The sequence below is a fragment of the Moschus berezovskii genome, chromosome 4, assembly GCF_049115385.1.
Source record: "Moschus berezovskii isolate FMDL1 chromosome 4, NW_MosBer_1.0, whole genome shotgun sequence".
NCBI lineage: Eukaryota > Metazoa > Chordata > Mammalia > Artiodactyla > Moschidae > Moschus > Moschus berezovskii.
Genome location: NC_142463.1, coordinates 27,691,909 through 27,711,823, shown reverse-complemented (window position 1 = coordinate 27,711,823; position 19,915 = coordinate 27,691,909). Strand labels below are relative to the sequence as shown.

Genomic DNA, 19,915 nt, shown 5'->3' with positions numbered 1-19,915 from the left:
CATATTTAGGCTTTTTTTTTAAACATTTATTTGAGACTAATAAAATTAAACATCTTTTCATGTGCTTAGTGGTTATTTGTATATCTGCTTTTATGTGGTTATCTTTTGTTAAGTGGGTATTTTAATCAAAATACAATTGACATATTAGTTTCAGATGTTCATTTCAGTTCAGTCGCTCAGTCGTGTCCGACTCTTTGCACCCCCATGCACTGCAGCACGCCAGGCTTCCCTGTCCATCACCAACTCCCGGTGCTTGCTCAAACTCACGTCCATCGAGTCGGTGATGCCATCCAACCATCTCATCCTATATCATCCCCTTCTACTCTCACCTTCAATCTTTCCCAGCATCAGGGTCTTTTCCAATGAGTTAGTTCTTCGCATCAGGTGGCTGAAGTATTGGAGTCTCAGCTTCAGCATCAGTCCTTTCAATGAATATTCAGGACAGATTTCCTTTAGCATTGACTGGTTGATTCTCCTTGCAGTCCAAGGGACTCTCAAGAGTCTTCTCCAACACCACAGTTCAAAAGCATCAATTTTTCAGCACTCAGCTTTATGGTCCAACTGTCATATCCATATGACTACTGGAAAAACCATAGCTTTGACTAGACAGATCTTTGTCAGCAAAATAATGTCTCTGCTTTTTAATATGCTGTCTAAGTTGGCCATAGCTTTTCTTCCAAGGAGCAAGTATCTTTTAATTTCATGACTGCCGTCACTATCTGCAGTGATTTTGGAACCCAAGAAAATAATATCTGTCACTGTTTCCATTGTTTCCCCATCTATTTGCCAAGAAGTGATGGGGCCAGATGCCATGATCTTAGTTTTCTGAATATTGAGTTTTAAGCCAATTTTTTCACTCTCCTCTTTCACTTTCATCAAGAGGCTCTTTAGTTCTTCTTTGCTTTCTGCCATAAGGATGCTGTCATCTGTGTATCTGAGGTTATTGATATTTCTCCCGGCAATCTTGATTCCAGCTTGTGCTTCATCCAGCCCAGCATTTCGCATGATGTATTTTGCATATTTAACATAAGAAGTTGGTGATGGACAGGGAGGCCTGGCGTGCTGTGGTTCATGGGGTCGCGGAGAGTCGGACACGACTGAGTGACTGAACTGAACTGAACTGAACTGAAATAAGCAGGGGGACAATATACAGCCTTAACATACTCCTTTCCTGATCTGGAACCAGTCTCTTTTTCCATGTCCAGTTTTAATTGTTGTTTCTTGATCTGCATGTAGATTTCTCAGGAGGCAGGTAAGGTGGTCTGGAATTCCTACCTCTTTTAAGAATATTCCAGAGTTTATTGTGATCTACACCATCAAAGGCTTTGGCATAGTCAATATAGCAGAAATAGATGTTTTTCTGGAACTTTCTTGCTTTTTTGGTGATCCAGTGGATGTTGGCAATTTGATCTCTGGTGCCTCAGACTTTTCTAAAACCAGCTTGAACATCTGGAAGTTCACAGTTCACGTATTGCTGAAGTCTGGCTTGGAGAATTTTGAGCATTACTTTACTAGCCTGTGAGATGAGTGTGGTAGTTTGAGCATTCTTTGTTATTGCCTTTCTTTGGGATTGGAATGAAAACTGACCTTTTACAGTCCTGTGGCCACTGCTGAGTTTTCCAAATTTACTGGCATATTGAGTGCAGCACTTTCACAGCATCATCTTTCAGGATTTGAAATAGGTCAACTAGAATTCCATCACCTCCACTAGCTTTGTTCATAGTGATGCTTCCTAAGGCCCACTTGACTTCACAGTCCAGGATGTCTGGCTCTATGTGGGTGATCACACCATCGTGGTTATGTAGAGTCTTCTGTGTATTCTTGCCACCTCTTCCTAATATCTTCAGCTTCTGTTAGGTCCATACCATTTCTGTCCTTTATTGTGCCCATCTTTGCATGAAACCTTCCCTTGGTATCTCTAATTTTCTTGAAGAGATCTCTAGTCTTTCCCATTCTATTGTCTTCCCCTATTTCTCTGCATTGATCCCTGAGGAAGGCTTTCTTATCTCTCCTTGCTATTGTTTGGAACGCTGCATCCAAATGGGTCTATCTTTCCTTTTCTCCTTTGCCTTTAGCTTGTCTTCTTTTTTCAGCTATTTGTAAGGCCTTTTCAGACAACCATTTTGCCTTTTGCATTTCTTTTTCTTGGGGATGGTCTTTATCACTGCCTCCTATACAGTGTCACAAACGTCCATCCATAGTTCTTCAGGCACTCTATCAAATCTAATCCTTTGAATCTCATTGTCACTTCCACTGTATAATGGTAAGGGATTTGGTTTATGTCATACCTGAATGGTCTAGTGGTTTTCCCTACTTTCTTAAGTCTGAATTTTGTAATAAGTTCATGATATGAGCCACAGTCAGTTCTTGGTCTTGTTTTTGCTGGCTGTATAGAGCTGCTCCATCTAGCTGCAAAGAATATTAATCAGATTTCAGTATTGACTATCTGGTGGTGTCCATTTGTAGAGTCTTCTCTTGTGTTGTTGGAAGAGGGTGTTTGTTATAACCAGTGCATTCTCTTGGCAAAACTCTGTTAACTTTGTTTCAATTTTTTCACATGTACAATGTAACAGTTCAGTATTTGTATATATTATGAAATAATCCCCACAGTAAATGTAGTTAAGATCCATCACCACACACTTACACATTTTTGTGTGGGTGAGGGGAACTTATAGTTTTAGTTTAGTTCCTTACAGTTTTAGCACCTTTCAAATATTGTTAACTCTAGTCACCATGCTGTACATTATATCCCCCAAGACATTTATTACAGATTATGTTGAATAAATGAATTAAGAATTTTTAAATTGGGTAGGATAAAACCTAGAAAAGAAGGGCAGGGCATCATCTGAGAGGTAGGAAGGCCAGGAAAACGTGGGGCCAGGCAGGCACACGTCGTTATACGTTTGTCAAAACCCATAGGCTATGCAACACTGAGAGTGAGCCCTAATGTAAATATGAAAGTTGGGTGATAATGACATATGCATGAAGGTTAATCTTTGGTAACAAATGTCCCACTCTGGTGGGAGGCCATGCCTGTGCAGTGGCTAGAGGATTTATGGGAATCTCCACACTTTCTCAGTCGTGTCTGACTCCTTTCAATCCCACGGCCTGTAGCCTGCCAGGCTCCTCCGTCCGTGGAATTCTCCAGGCAAGAATGGGGGAGCGGGTTGCCACTTCCTTCTTCAGGGGATCTTCCAAACCCAGGGATTGAACCTGGGTCTCCTGCATTGCAGGAATATGCTCTACCCTCTGAGTCATCAGGGAAGCACTTTCTAATCCATTTTGCTGTGAACCTAAAACTGTTCTGAAAAAAACTGTCTACTTAAAAAAGGCCACGGCAGAAAATGTTCATGGAGGAGCAGGTGTATGGTCAGGAGAGTTAATTGTTGCTGAGCCTGGAGCAGGATGGAAATATGTCCCTCAGTTAGTGATTTGATTACACTGGTTACACTGGCCTCACTTAGGTGAGACAGCTCCTGCTGAGTGACGGGGTGGGAGCTAGACTGGAGAAGACTTAAGTGAATGGAAGGCAAGAAAACTATTAACTGAATACAGAAAACCCTTTCAAGAAGTTTCACTGGTGCTCATGAAAGAATATCACATGAGTAGGGAACAGGATATTCTCTTGCCAAACAGGACACAATGTGAATGTGCTCAAGCCTCTGGATTAGTAGCTAAATTCTTATCACAAAGGCATCTGCTCGCTTGCCCCATGAGTGTGCAATCAGTAAATTCCACGCTGCAGGATATCATACAGGTCAAATTCCCCAGGTTCTCTTTTTCTCTTTGGCTGTGCCAGTCTTTGCTGCAGTATTTGGGATCTTAGTTGCAGCATGTGAGGTCTAGTTCCCTGACCAGGGATTGAACCCAGGCTTCCTGCATTAAGGGAGTCTTAGCCACTGGACCACCAGGGAAGTCCGCCCCAGGTTCTTTAATAAATAACTTTGAGCAAAAGACAGGGCTAGAGGCAGAACCTAAGGATTTTAACAAGCTTTTAAGTATTTTTTTAATTAGCAGTCTAAACTATATTGTCTAGAGATGACCATGGTGATAAAATTGTAAAGAAATGCAAGGAAGTGATCACCGAAAAAAGTCAGGAGAAAATAAGTCAGGAGAGTTGTTACTCTTGGAGGGAGGTGGGAGCAGTGAATGAGTCAGGGCACACGAGGTTTCTGGTGGTGGTGTTATCATAACTCATTCAGCTCGAGAGGAAGAAGTCCCGCTGTAGAGAAAAGAATCACATGGAAGAAATACATGAAATTGAAGAAGGCGTATGTAGGTGTGTGTGTGTCTCACAATGGCAGAAGCAGGCAGGAACCACTGGGGCAGTCATTCTCGTCCCTCTCCCCATGGTGCTCCTAAGTTCTCAAGCCCTTCCACTTCTGTGAGGCAGAAAGGGCAACGGTTATGCTACCGATTTTATGGGTGGGAAAACCGTGGCCTGAGTGTGTGTGACTTGCCTCAGGTCACACTGCTCATCAAGGGTAGAGGCTGCCCAGATCCCAGGCCCCAGCCCAGGAGTGAGCAGGGCAGCTGGCTCACCCGAGGCTGCCCTGTCCCCTGCAGGAATTGCTGAGATTCTGATGAACAGACCGAGTGCCCGCAATGCCCTGGGGAACGTCTTCGTCAGTCAGGTGAGTAAGGGCGGGCACCAGGGTGGGTTGGGGCTGAGCTGGGAGGGGTCTGATCAGGTGTCCTCTACAGCTGCTGGAAGCACTGGCCCAGCTTCGGGAGGACCGGCAAGTGCGTGTCCTGATCTTCAGGAGTGGAGTGAAGGGTGTGTTCTGTGCAGGTGGGTTTTCTTCCTTGCCCCCAATCCGGAGCTCAGAAGGGCTCCCACCAGCCTGCATTTAGGGAATATTTAGGTTGTTTTAGCACAGGACTCGTGCTTCACAGGTGGCACTAGTGGTAAAGAACCCACCTGTGGACACAGGAGACACTGGTTTGATCCCTGGGATGGGAAGATTCCCTGTGGGAAGAAATGACAACCCACTCTGGTGTCCTTGCCTGGAAAATCCCCATGGACAGAGGAGCCCGGTGGGCTACAGTCCATAAGGTTGCCAAATGTTGGACATGACTGAAGCGACAGCACACAGCACAGGGCTCATTCCCACTTAAAGATATGAACTCAGAGCTGAAATTCCCTGCTTAGAGCAACACAGCTAATGAGAATTCAGTTAGAACTGGAGCTTTCAACCCCAAATCCTTGTTCTTTCTGTTCTGACCCTTCAATGAGGAAATGAGAAAACGGAGTCCAAAGACACTCACCAGGTCTGTGGCCAAGACAGGACTGACTTGCTGCCCCTTTGCCCACCTACAAGATTTCAGTCCCTGTCTACAAAACTCCCATGTTTCTGCACAATTTGGTCCTCACAACAGGGCAAGCACCACGCATTTCCTTTCTGAGACAAGAAATGTCGCATCCCAGGCCTATAACAAGACGCAAGCAAATGAGAGCTCAGCTAAGAACTGACTTTGGGGTGGCTGTGGAGGGGGCGCTGGGGAGACGGGAAGAGGCTGTGGAGGGCAAGGGTGGGAGGCGAGTTATTCTTAGGCGCTTTCAAGGACATGTGGCTCAGTCCCCAGGCCTCAACTGTCAGGATCACGGTGAGCAGCTAGGGGAGGGAGGTGGCAGGGGAAGTAAGTATGAGGACCACTCTGCCTGACCCCGCTGCCCTGATCGAGGCCCTCCTCCTACTCCAGCCCCTTCCTTTGGCTCTCCCATGGCCTGACGTCTTCCATCACGGTCACTTCATGACTGTTAGCCCCGCTCCTCACCTCCCCCCAGTGAAGGACAGGAAAGTAGGGGGCGTGCAGAAGGTCTGAATCTGCCCCCGATTTGCTCTGAAATCCTGGGCTAATCCCTGTCTCTCTCTGGGCCTCAGTGTCCCCATCTGTCACTGAGGGTCTAGGACTAATCAGACTCCCCAAGGGCTCTCCCAACTGAATTGCAGGCACTATGTTCACCCCTTATTCGTGACTCAGGCTCCTGCTCTCTGGCCTTCAGTGACCCTCCACCGTCACTACTCTCACCTAGAACACTGCCCACCCCTATGCCACTGTCCCCTGCACTCACTCCTCATCTTACTTGACCTTCAGCCTCTTCCACCAAGCCCTTCTTTTAAAAAATAATTATACCTGATGTAGGCCAATTATTTCTCAATAAAACAGGAAAAAATAATGTTTTTATTTTATTACTATTTAATGTGTTTTGTGAGTTGTCATATATATAATTATACAAAGTTTACATTTAATCACAAAATTTACATTTTAATCACTTTTAAGTGTAAAATTCACTGGCATTAAGTGCATTCAGAATGTTATTCAACAATCACCACTATCCATTTCCAGAAAAATTTCATCATCTCAATAAACTATGTACTTATTAAGCAATTCCTCCCCATTTCCCTAACACCCAGTAACCTCCATTCTACTTTCTATCTTTACGAATTTGCTTACTCTAAGTATTTAATACAAGTAGAATCATACATTTGTCCTTTCATGGCTAGCTTCTTTCACTTAGCATCATGTACTTCATGTTCATCCATGTTGTAGCATATTGCAGAATTTCTATCCTTTTTAAAAATGAATAATATTCCTTTTCACATATATATTCCACATTTTTTTATCCATCCGTTGATGGACTTGGGTGGTTCCCACATTTTGGCTATTGTGATTAGTACTGCTATGAACACTGGTATGCAGATATCTGTTTTGAGTCCTTGCTTTCAATTCTTTGGGGTATACACTTAGGAATAAAATGGATGGACCATATAGTAACACTATGTTGAACTTTGGGAGGAAGCACCAAAATATTTTTCACAGCAGCTGTATCATTCTACATTCCTACCAGCAGTACATCAGAGTTCTCCACACCCATGTCAACACTTTTTTATTTGTTGTTTATAATCACCGTCTGAACGGGTACAAAGCACTATCCTATTGTGGTTTTTACTTGAATTTCCCCGATGATGTTGAAAACACTTTCCAGTGCTTACTGCCTTCTTTTTTCAAATATTATTTGGCTGCACTGGGTCTTAGCTGAGGGACACAGGATCTTCAGTCTTCATTGTGACATGCCACCTTTTAGTTCTGGCATGAGAGCTCTAGTTCCCCAACTAGGGATCGAACTCGGGCCACCTGCATTAGAAGCCGAATCTTAGCCATTGGACTAGCCGGGAAATCCCACTGGCTTATTTTCCTTGGAAAAATGTCTACTCAAGTCCGTTGTTTGTTTTTGGCCACTCTGCACAACTTGCATGATCTTAGTTCCCCAAACAGGGATCAAACCATGCCCCCTGCAGTGGATGCATAGAGTCTTAAACCACTGGACCACCAGGGAAGTCCTTTGTATTTGTTTTTAGTTGTAGGAAATCTTCATATATCCTAGATATCACTTCCTTACCATATGTATGATTTGCAAGTTATTTCCTTCCATTCATGGGTTGTCTTTGCTCTCAATAGTCTCTTCTGATGCATTAGTTTTTAATTGTGATGAAATCCAATTTATCATTTTGTTGTTTCTGCATCTATTCTTTTTTGAACTTCCCCTCCCTCCCTGGCTTCCGTGACGGAGTTTTCCTGGTGTTTCTCTTTCCTCTCTAGCTGCTTCTCTTCAGGTTTCCTTTGCTGGATCCTTTGACAGCTTGGGATTCAGCGCCAGGTCATTTCCCAAGTGCTGTCACCCTTGCATCTGCAGGTGCAGACCTGAAGGAGCGGGAGCAGATGAGTGAGGCAGAAGTGGGGGTCTTTGTCCAGCGGCTCCGAGGCCTGATGACTGAGATTGGTGAGGGTTCTGGAGTGGGGAGGAGGAGGACATTCAGGAGTCCTGCTGATCCCAGCCTCACCCGATCTACCATACTCTAAAGACAGAATGGTTTCTGTTGTGAGCTCTGTGGAGAGATGATTCTCCCAGGGAGAGGGGGCAGGGACAAGGAATTCTACAAGGAGGAGGGTCCAAAGGGCACTGGCTCCCCAGCATTAGTGCCCTGCTAGTTCTGACCGCCAGCCCCTGTGCCCTCAGGGTACCAGCCTGGCCATTTCAGAGTCAACTTTCAGCAAGAATGCTTGCAGGCTTTGACAATTGCTTGTTCCTTTTGCCTGGAATATCCCTCCTAGGCCATCTGAACTGTTTATTCATTCTTTAAGACCACCAGTGCCTCCTCCTCCAGGAAGCCATCCCTGGCCCATCTCCAAGCTTCCTTTCTCAGATTACTGATCACCCTGGGTCATCATCACCTCTTTGCCCATCTACCTTCCCCATGTCGGATTCAATTCTGTTCCCAGCACACAGAATGAGAAGGGACAGCAAAAAGGCTGGTCCTCGGGAGGCCCACAAGAGGGTGGGCCTGACCAGGTATCACCATGCCCATCCATCTCCCCACTCCTATTCCCCTGCTGATCCCACAACTTTCCCCAGTGGAAAACTGACTGCTAAGATAAGGTACCAGGTAAGGTCCCCAAACCTGGGACCAATGAAGCCTTCTATCACAACCAGCTAGACTGTCTCCTACCCTGAGACACTGTCCTGGTCTTTCCAGGGCCTCGCAGGCTGAGCCCTCCTTTGTCTCCACAGCAGCGTTCCCTGCACCCACCATTGCAGCTATGGATGGGTTTGCCTTGGGTGGAGGCCTGGAACTTGCCCTGGCCTGTGACCTCCGAGTGGCAGGTACTGGGTAGAGGGAGAGGTGTGGAAGGGTGGGAGGGAAGAGTGAATGAAGCTAATTCTGGCGATTCTGCAGTCAGCCACTGCTCTCGGCTTTCCAACAAGGCCCAGAACTAAAGACAAAGTGGGAGCCAAGGAATTCAGGCAGTAGCGGTTCCCCACCGACCGCCCAGCCCCTGACTGCTGCAGGACTCGTCCCTTCTGAGTCAGCTGCCCTCAGCTCAGGACTGCTTGTCCCAACCCCAGGGCAACTGCTGATACAACTAGAAAGAACATAGAGAGCGAAGGTTGGGGACAAAGGTATCTTATTCAGTCTTCCAGTTCTGTCCAAGCCAGCTTTATCCACCATATTGTGAACAAAGGTGAGCCACGAGGGCAGTCTGTTACACACCCAGTTAATCACAAGCATGACTGGGCAGGAACAGTGCCCTACAGTAGCTCTATCAGAATCCACAAAGGTTTGCATTAGTAGTTCAAAGAAACTGAACTTCAAAATGTGGAGGGCAGGGAGGATAAAGATAATTGATCGCTTTTAACCTTGCTGACCCGGTGGTTAGGCATGCCCTTTTTAGAGCCTATCAAAGAAGATATGAGACTTTCCCGTATCTCAAACTGTAAAGAATTTGCTTGCAATGCAGGAGACCTGAGTTTGACCCTGGGTCAGGAAGATCCTCTGGAGAAGGAAATGGCAATCCATTCCACTATTCTTGCTTGGAGAATCCCATAGACAGAGAAGCCTGGAGGGCTAAAGTTCATGGGAAAAGAGTCGAACACAACTGAGTGACTAACACTTACTTACTTTACATAAGATCTGAGTGTCATCATGGTGCTAGTACTTCTTCTGCCACCAAGAACTTTTTTTTTTTTTTACATGTAGCCCCAGGCATAGAGGGACTTTATATCCACATGATACATACCAAAGAAAAGCCATCAAATACCAGGTCAGGTCATAGTACCAACTCTGGTTCTACCTGCCTGTGTTTAGGGGAGCTAACTTGCAGGGTTTGATGGGTAGGAGGTGAATGTAAATCCCTCCCTCCCATACTGCATGGTTCAGAGGGACTGTGTTGAGGGAATTCAGGAGAAGCCTGTGAGGTGGGACACTCAAGGAGGGCTACTCACAGGAAGTACAAGTCAGAAAAAAGGATGTGGATCAGAATATAGGAAAATTTCAGGCTGACAAAAAGCTGGGAGGAAAAACTGGTGGAAGCAGGAGTCACTGACACTCTAGGCCAGACCTGAGTTAACATGAGACTGAGAATCCATTAACTTACAAATAGGTAGTGGGTATCATCCAGGAACCCTTCCTTGTTGTAAGCACCATGACCTCATTTGATGTTTATCAACTCTATAAAGCAGGTAAAAGAGACGTTATTTTTTTTTTCCATCCGTGAGGCTCAGAAAGGCTAAGAGAGTTGTTCAGTGAATTGTGGAGGTAGGGTAAGTGCTGGGCCTCCTGACTTCCAGGCTAGGGCTCTTCCAAAGGCAGTAACTGAAGGAGCCTGGCTGTGGCCACACCATGAGGGAAGTGATTGGCTGGAGGAGTGAGCAGAGCCCACAGAGTGTCTCTTATCCTCTGGGATTGGAGCTGGAAGACAGGGTGGGTGGGGGCTTTACTCTGTTTTGTCTAAGCAGCTTCCTCGGCTGTCATGGGGCTGATCGAGACCACCCGAGGGCTCCTCCCAGGAGCAGGTAATCTCAACACATACCATCCATCCTCTACCTGTTCTTTCTATCCAGCATAATTCCCTACTTTCCTCTTTTGCCCTATGTTCTGGGCTTTCCCCCACCAGCCTAACCCAATCTCATCCTCTGAGAGGTCTTGGCTGACTCCCAGCCAGGGCCTCCTCTGGGCCCCCACATTCCATGAGGATTCACCATCCCTACTCCACCCTGACAGGAGGGACTCAGAGGCTGCCTCGATGCCTGGGGGTGGCCCTGGCAAAGGAGCTCATCTTCACAGGCCGACGACTGAGTGGGGCGCAGGCCCAGGCTCTGGGGCTGGTGAACCACGCTGTGGCCCAGAATGAGGAGGGCAATGCCGCCTACCACCGGGCACGAGAACTGGCCCAGGAGATCCTGCCCCAGGTACGACTGCTGCTCAGCACGGGCGGGCTTGTGCCACTGGGGATCACGGGTGGGGAGGCCAGGGGGCAAGAGTGTCTCAGGCAACCACACAAGATCCATTTTCCCAGATTTATAAAATCAACCATCTCTGGCGGTCTTGCCTCCATTCAGCCATCTAGTAAAATAATTTAAATCAGATTTTAAGTTAAGATGAACACTGAGTTTCAAGGCGCTGAGATCAATTAAGCTTGAAAATCCTCAAAACAGCCTGTAAAACAGAACTTTGTAATGATGCAAATGATCTCTATCTGTGCCATCCACTAAGGCAGTCACTAGCCACATTTTGTCTCTATGTCCGACTCTGTGCTACTCCATAGACTCTAGCCCACCAGACTCCTCTTGTCCATGGTATTTTACAAGCAAATATACTAGAATGGGCTACCATTTCCTTCTTCAGGGGATCTTCCCAACCCAGGGACTGAACCTGAGCCTCCTGCGTGCCAAGCAGCTTTTTACCATTGAGCTACCTAGGAATCCCCACTAGCCACGTTACTTAAAATTTTAATTTCTCAATTACACTTCCAATAATTTTAATGCTAATAAGACACATCTGGCTATTGGCTATTGTACTGGACAGTACAGCATAAATGTGTCCCAAAATTGAAAACGCAAGATTATTTAAAGCAGATAAAGAATTACCATACTTTCAACCATACTACGTGGTGGAAGAGCACTTGAAATACATGATGTAGGACATGTGTTAAGACCCATACTTCTTTTTTTAAATCCTCAAATAGCCTATTAGCATAGTCTCCCCAAAAGTGTAGATACCCAGGGAGTGGTTAGGCCCTTCCTACATGTAATCTCCAAGTATCTGAGAGGCTCCACTGGCTTCTCACTTCTCTAAGAGAGCCAGAGGGAGGTCCCAAGTTTCCACAGATAGGCAAGCAGCTGAAATGGAGCCAGGTTCGCTTAAGTTGTAATACTCACTGAGCCCATATAGTGCACCCTCATTCAGACATAATCAGATGCAAACAAGCCTGGGTAGTGTAAGAGTGTCCCAGTGTTAGAACCATCCAGTTGAGGTGATTATCCCTGTCGTGTCTGTGCTATAACAGACCCAACAAGGTTAAGTGAATGCTCATCAAAGTCAAAGAAAGTGACTGCAATAATACCACAAAGACAGACACTATTTTGGCATTCATTCTGCATAATACAGAAATACATATAATAACTAGTATTTTAAAGAGTGCAGACCACGTACAAAATTTTTAAAGAACAAACTAAATCTTTAGTGGATTTCAAGTACAAAAAATTAAAGACATGTTACAAAAATCAAATATAATATTTTTAACCATACTTTATCATTTTAATATTATTAACACAATATTTGAATTAATCATGAAAAGTAAAAAAGAGTTATTTAAGGGGGAAAAACATCTCCTTCAAATAATTCTGTCTCTTTTTATAACTTTGAGATCTTTACTTAGCTACTTGCTTAGTTGAGGGCAAGGACTATAAAAAACTGACGGTAAGTTTGGTTTAAAAGCATTTGTTTTGTCTTCATTTCCTGTTTATAGTTTCATCACATATAAATGGATAGTCTGATGCTGTTCATTTTAATGCTGTCTTGTTTCTCTTATACTCAGTCAGAAAGTCTGAACTGATAACAAAACTCTGCGTGACTCAGGGTAGTAGCTGATTACACTTCCACAGATTGAGGGGTCTATTTGTAGACTCTAGGGTTTGTCTTTTTGCATAAAAGAAATAACTGGGTCTTTGATCTTGGTCTCAAGATGATTCAGGCTTCTGACTTTTCAATATCTTGAAATAACGGTATTTTACTAATTACTAGTATCTCAGTATTTAAAAGTAGCTTTCTATACCAAAACAACAGCCTACCAAAACCTAGTAGTAGAATCACTAATGCAAATCCTGGGACATTTTGATGCAACCTGTTTAACTTCAGGTGAGTTGCTGCTGCTGCTGCTAAGTCACTTCAGTCGTGTCCGACTCTGTGTGACCCCATAGACGGAAGCCCACCAGGCTCCCCCATCCCTGGGATTCTCCAGGCAAGAACACTGGAGTGGGTTGCCATTTCCTTCTCCAATGTGTGAAAGTGAAAAGTGAAAGTAAAGTCGCTCAGTCTTGTCCGACCCTTAGCGACCCCATGGACTGCAGCCTACCAGGCTGCTCCATCCACTGGATTTTCTAGGCAAGAGTACTGGAGTGGCTTGCCATTGCCTTCTCCGGCTCAGGTGAGTTACTGAGTGCCAAATATGAAAAGATTCCCTATGGGCTGAGTGCAAGAGATGCTGTTGTAGACAGCTGCCTCCTAGTGGACAAATTACCAAGACCGGGCCAGTCAAACTGCTCCAGAGATTACAGCCCCAAAGAGCCTATCAATAAACACAAGGTCCACAAATTAATACTCAGATTTTCCCTTTAAACAGTAAATATACTTTACCCTTTGAGTATGGATTTGAATACATTTTACATTTGAACATCAAAGTAATGGAACATCCTGTGGCAACTGTGACTCACTGTTCTCATTTCCAAATATTTCTAACTGACCTTCTTCACAGAGTGTTCCATTGACCAACACAAGTTGGAACTGTGAAGGTTCGCTTATACATGGATTTTTTTTTTTTCCACTAAATACATACTACAGTACTACACGATCCAAGGTTAGGTGAATTTGTGGATGTAGAACTCTTTATAGGGCGAGTTGGCTGTTAAGTTCTGTGCAGATTTTTTTACTGCATGGATGGTTGGTTCACCCAAGCTCTGGGTTGTTCAAGGGTCAACTACATATTTGTACACACACACACTCAGAAACATAAATATGTGTGTTTTCAACACAGAGACAACATGGCTATATTTCTCCAATGAGAGATCAGTAGTTATATTCATGACAAACAAATCAAATAGGATAGAAGAATAAGAAGGACATAGAGTAAAATCAAAACTGGGTGATCCTGTTATCCTGGGGCTGTCCAGGTTCAAAGTAAAAACTCCCACATCCTAAAACACTTCAGTCACTGGCAAAAAGACAAAATGTTTGGGGTCACGAAAACATTCCTCAGTTCCCCAGTCACTCTCCCCAGGGATGACCACTGTTAAGTTTTCATACTCTTCCAGAAATTTTCATTGTACATGTAAAATATGCACATATACTCACATATCTAATTCTAAATTCCTTTAGGACAATTTAGGGGACAAGGAACACACCTTTAAAGGCTAGTCCAGTTCTAACTGATGTTTAAAAACATAAACTATGCACAGAAAATAATTCAATCAGTATGGAAAAGTATAAAACAAAAAGTGAAGTTCTTCATTCCCATGACTTTTCTCCCCAAAGACACATCATACCAACACCTTCCACACAAATGGAATAATATATACAGCCACTATGCAGCTTCCATTTTTCACCTTATATGTTGGAGAGTTACCCATTTCAGCAACTTATCAACCTCATTCATTTAAACTGCACACTTTTTCATTCATGGTATGGATGTGCCATCATTTAACCAGTACTCTAGTGAGGAACATCACATTACTGACATCTTTATGCTCCTGAAAAATAGCTAGAGTGATGAACTTTGGACATCTTAGTGTACTCCTGAAAGTGCACCTGTAGGGCAGATGCCTTCGTGGAGTTACAACAGGAAAGAGCATGGGCATCTATCTAATTTGCCAGTTCTTGTCAAACTGTGCTCCTGAAGTATTGTTCCAGTTTACTCTCCATTCAATTATGTGAGCAAATACTTTTCAACAGTAATGGGCATTACCAACCTTTTACAGTTTCCAAGTGTGAGGTGAAAAGGAGCACCCAACTGTTCTGATTTATGTTTCTCTAAAAGTAAAGCCGAGCACACCTTGTATCTGTTTTTCTTTTTGGTGAACTAGCTTTCCATACTGCGTGAATGCTAAAAATATATATATATATATCAGCTTTTTTAAAGGAAATGCTTCTGTCACAATATCACAAATATATTCTCCCAGATCTTGATTTTTGCTTGAATCTGTGGCATTTTTCCCATTCGGAAGTTCTTTTATCTTTATGAAACTAGTTTTTTCATTTATGGTTTCCATGCTAACAGACTTTTTAAATTGTTCTTTCCTGATAAATTCTTACAAAACCTTCAAATAATACAATATGAACAAAATAGGAGGCAAAGGCACTCCTTGCCTGGAAGTGCGGTGGGTGATGGACAGCCAGACCTGCAGTAGGACAAGATAACTAGTAGCAAGATCAATGAGGCAAAAATGGTCACCGTGGTGCTCATGCTTCCAAGTGGCCCTACAAAACGCCCCTCAGGATTTCAATCCAGGCCTGTCAGATTCCAAAGTCCAAGTTCCTAATACTGACCTTTTTTTGCCCTACTGGGGAAAAGCGTGCTTTCAGTGGAGGCTTGCATTTGCTGAGATGAGAGGGGTAGAGGAAGGCAGCAGCAGCGGGAAAGGTGACCGGGAATCAGATCTAAGCTTCACCACTGACTCACTGGACAATCGTGGCCAAGTGCTTCATCACCGTGAGCCTCAATCAAACCCATCCTGAAGGGGTGGGGAGCAGCCTGTGACCATTAGACAAGTCTGTGGGTGGGAAAGCATTTATACAATGGAGTATGTTGTACACGCTGGAGGATGTATTAAAGGACAAGAATTCCAGATGGTCAGGGCTAGGAGGGTTAGGGATCAGTTAGGCTTCCCTCATTATTGAAAAGGAACATCAGATAAGTAGTAGGTATAACACTAACAAAAGTAAACACTGTCACTAGAATAGCTGGATTTCTACCCAGACCTCTTCCCGCATCATGGAGCTTGTGTGCAACTGTGAGCACCAACTGATCCCCTTCTCAACCAAGCGTTTGCTTTTCCCTAGGCCCCCATTGCTGTGCGGCTGAGCAAAGTAGCCATTGACCGAGGAATAGAGGTGAGAGGGTTCTGGGTCGGGACTCAGCATCTGCTAAGGTCAGTGGGGTGGCTGGGAGGCAGTGCTTTCAGGGCACACAGATGGACAGCACAGCTGGAAAGAACTCAAGAATCGGAGTCTTCTAATAGACTTGGAGCCTGAACCTCTCTCTTTGTGCCTTAGTTTTACCCATCTACAAAATGAAGTTTGGCCAGGTGATACTCCAAATTATATTTTATCCTCATTTCTCTCCCTTGGAGAGAGAAGGTAACTGAAGTCCAGAAAGGGTAAATGACTTACGCAGAGTCACAGAGCACATGAGTTACAAGAACCCAGGTCTGCATGGCTATCAGTCCATGTTCTCAGGATTATGCTGGTGGTCAGTAACGTGGCCTCACAGACGGGGCTCAGGCATGCTGACTTGGCTGCAGCTAACTCATCCTACACATCAACTTATTCATTCATTACACACTAAACCTAGATCTGAACTGGGACACCGGAATGAATCAAATATGGTCACTGCCCCAAAGGTGGGGAGAGGGGCTGACACAAATCACTAATATAAAGTCAAGGGTACCAAGCAGACAACCTGGAGAGGGTAGAGCTGCACCATCAGCTAGTGGGTACAGGGCTGGACAGTGCTGCATTGGAGAATGTTTTCTAGAACTGGATAAGAATTCCAGAAAAATTGGAAAGTGTGCGAGAAAACACAGAGGTGTGTAAGTAAGCAACTCAACTGAACAGGAGGAAGGGATGAGTGAGCCAGCACAGCAGCGAGGTTAGGGGCATGGGCCCTGGTGCTGGACCATCTGGGTTCCAAGACCTGTTTTTCCACACACTATTGTGTCCTTACACAAATCACTCCAACTTTCTATGCCTCAGATTTCTCAGCTGTGTAGTAGGGAAAATAACTGCTGCTATGAATAGTACTTCTCTTACAATAGTACTTTTAAGTGAGTAATAGCAAGCAGTGGACAGTAGAGACTGGGAAGTTGCCAGGGGCCAAGTCATGCAGGCCTTAGTTCTGAGGGCAATGGAAAGCCAGCAAAGTTCATTAATGGGGGTGACAGGAGGCATGGTGAGGCAGCCAGGTGGGGAAGGAGGGAACAGTGGCTGTGCAAGCACAGCTCCTACACTCCCTCCTCGTCTCTAAGGCTGTTTGTAATCCTCCCTGTTGTTCTCACAGCCCCCATTCATCCTAGCTGTTTCACCTCTGTAATGAATGGTGGTCCCTCTCCAGTAGGGGATTCCTTAGCACATCATCTCTCTTCATATGGGCTGGCATACAGTAAGCCTGGATAATTCTTTGCTGGAAGAATCCAGGAAACAGTAGGAAGTGGTGTAGAGAGAAGGGCGAGCTGGCGGCCAGGGCACATGGAGGTGGGAAAGGCTGATCCAGGCACCACTTCTTTCTTGCAGGTGGACATTGCATCAGGGATGGCCATTGAAGGGATATGCTATGCCCAGGTATGTGTCTGCTGCCAGTCCTGCATGCTTGTAAGCAGAGGTCAGGTCAGAGTGCGTTCCCCAAGTACTATTAGTACATAACCAATTGAATAGGTTCCTCCCAACCCACACAGTCAGTCTTTGGGGCACTCCTTTCCTCACAGTCAGCCTGCACTGATCCCAGGGGAGCCACAGAGCACTCTCTGGGACTGTTTCCTCAGCCATCCAATGGTGCTGTACCCTGCCCTACTTTGCTGTCTAGAGAATCACAGAGGAACCTGACAGAAGAAAAGCAGCTTTTCAGTTCTCTGTATCAGTGGCTACTGGTACAGGCCAGGCTGTACCAGCCTAGAGCCCAGGCTGGAGGATGCCAAGGTCTTGATTATTGCCTATAGGCTATGTATGCTCAATGGTGGGACAATAAACTGTGGCTGACCCATTTAGCCCCTTACTCCTTAGTGAGTCAAAAACATTAATCTCCAGGCTAACAAGTAACAAAAAATCCTCCTAAACAGGGGTTTGGGAACTTGTAGAACCTGATGTGAACCAACTGCATACCAGGATTCAAAGCCAGAGCTCTTACCAAAAGCCTAGTCTTTGTTTTCTACTGAGTAGCTTCATTTCAGACTGCTGCATGAGGCTGTGAGCTCTCAGAGGCACATACACTGTGCACAAATACAGGCTGGTGTGAGGAGACCAAGGAGCCACCAAGGCCCACATATTTGCATGGCCCAACCCCAGAGTCCAGAAGCAGTGAAAGACTTGGATTCTAGACTCATCATGGGATGAACAACTTGCGTGAGTCCTTACTGGCCTCTGGTCCTGCCCCTGCAAACTGATACTCTGTATGTTGTTTCAGAACATCCCAACCCGGGATCGGCTGGAAGGCATGGCTGCTTTCAGGGAGAAGCGCCTCCCCAGATTTGTTGGCGAGTGACCCCATTTAACCTGAAGCAAGGGAGATGCACACCTTACAGGGCAGGATCCAGAAGGAAGATGTGCAGCACCTCTGCCCTCATCATTTCACCTCTCTGGGTTCCAGTTTCCTCACAAGGACAAGGATGGATAGGAAATGACTGGCATGTGCCTGGTAGTAGGGTGCTGACTATTGCCAGCTACTGCTCCCTTCATTACTCCTCACCCAGGCGAGCTCATCACTGGCATCAGATTTGCTTTGGAGCACACCTGTCTCTCCCTAATAGAGCAATAAACCAAGGATAAAACAGACCCCTCTGGGCCTTTACAGTGCTGGCACTCAAGTCTGATTGTTGCATCTCGGTTATTAGGTGTTCATCAGAGATGGCAAGAGGCTGTAAGAACCACCCCACAACGGCCCTGTTTCTCCCTCAGTACAACAGAGATAATAAGGAAACCCTGGTTGTGGTTGAATGGACTCAGCTCTCTGCCAGTTACTCACTGTTTGCCTCAGCCTCCTCAACTACAATGAACCTGTTGTGAGGATTAAAAAATAATAAATAAAATACCTGATGTTCCATAAACATGAGTTATGATTAATGTACAGTGTTCTTTTAGGAACCAGACGAAATCACTGCTGTGAAAGCCTTTTGTAAACGGTAGGGTGGCAGACAAATCTTTGCTGGTGCATTTAGTAACTTTCAGGAGCTCTGAGAAGGGAACGATTAACCCAGGTGGACAACATGAAGATGAAGAAATGGACAGGTAACACTGCAGTTAAAGGCTGAAGGATCGAACAGGCAATGGAGGCAAAAAAGAGGAAAACTGAGGAGAAGAGCATGAGCAAAAAAGTGAGCAAGATGATGGCACTTTGAAATAAAGGGGGGCTGACATACACATGTGCACACTAGCCTCAGTAGCCCTCCTCCCATACCAAGGCAGGGCAAGAGGCAGTCATGCGGTCATTCTTTAACTGACCAGAGCTTCCTAAGCCTGTGCCTGGGTAGGCTCAGGAGTTACTGAACCATGGGAATGGGCATGGGCATGGACACACACCAGTAACATTGTTGACTTGCTTTTAAAAACAAATGTGCCTCAAAGCTATACTCATTTCCTGGAAAGGGAAAGTAAGATAAGAACCCAAGTCTTAGGAATCAGCACCAACCACATGAGCAGTATTTGTCTACTTAGGAAAGTAACCATCTTGCTGTACTTCCTTCTTCTTATCTGTTAAGTGGGGAGATTAAAACTATCCCAGAGGACTGCTGAAAATCAGAGAAAACATACAGAGGTGCCCAGTGCTGAACTAGACCTCAACAGGCACTATTTCCCACTCATCCTCCTCACATGAGCCCAAACTAGTATCTGGTAACAGCATGTTCTGACATATGGAACCCAGGTCAGGAAACTAAGACATACTTTTAGAATCATGCAGAAGACTGAATGAGAAAATCTGTGGAGTTTCAGGGCTGTTGAAGGAAGCAGGTCATAAATTCCCCTTATCCAGTGGGACACCAGTGAGCAATAGTTTGAAAAAACAATTTAGAATAAGAATAAACCTCATTTTATTTCAAAAGATGATATGGGGCATTCTGGTTAAGAATCTGGCCAGCTTACAGTATAAAAATCTAGTCCTAAAATAAGCTACCAATTTAAAAAAAAATTGTTTCTTCGAAAAATTTAGATGAATGGCTTAACATGTTTCATTGGCTGTCAGTAAGGTGAGGAAGGACTTTATTCCATAGAGCAGGTTTGCAGAGGACACAAACAAAAGCCTCTCATAGCTTATACTGGGGTTGAGGTTGGTTCTCAGAAAAGCTCATTTTTCTCATTGAAGTTAGGTGAGAGCACCTCTTTAAATCTTTGGCACAGTCCTTCCTCTCAGTTTTGGTCACAGTCCCACTCAA

The 19,915-nt window shown here is 44.9% G+C and overlaps 1 protein-coding gene across 5 annotated transcripts in view; it reads left to right on the top strand.

Moving 5' to 3' along the window:
- LOC129541200 (enoyl-CoA hydratase domain-containing protein 2, mitochondrial) overlaps window positions 1-18,320 on the top strand; it is a 30,253-nt gene extending 11,933 nt beyond the window's left edge. For 3 of the 5 annotated variants that reach the window (XM_055402929.2, XM_055402933.2, XM_055402931.2), the window contains exons 2-10: window positions 4,567-4,634; window positions 4,705-4,792; window positions 7,700-7,786; window positions 8,576-8,668; window positions 10,301-10,357; window positions 10,566-10,753; window positions 15,618-15,668; window positions 17,067-17,114; window positions 17,953-18,320. In XM_055402929.2, the coding sequence (XP_055258904.2) occupies window positions 4,567-4,634; window positions 4,705-4,792; window positions 7,700-7,786; window positions 8,576-8,668; window positions 10,301-10,357; window positions 10,566-10,753; window positions 15,618-15,668; window positions 17,067-17,114; window positions 17,953-18,030 (758 nt within the window). In that variant the 3' untranslated portion in view covers window positions 18,031-18,320. The remainder of the gene's footprint in view (window positions 1-4,566; window positions 4,635-4,704; window positions 4,793-7,699; window positions 7,787-8,575; window positions 8,669-10,300; window positions 10,358-10,565; window positions 10,754-15,617; window positions 15,669-17,066; window positions 17,115-17,952) is intronic. The other 2 variants (XM_088835308.1, XM_055402932.2) reach the window with 2 other exon arrangements.
- Window positions 18,321-19,915: the final 1,595 nt, after the last annotated feature.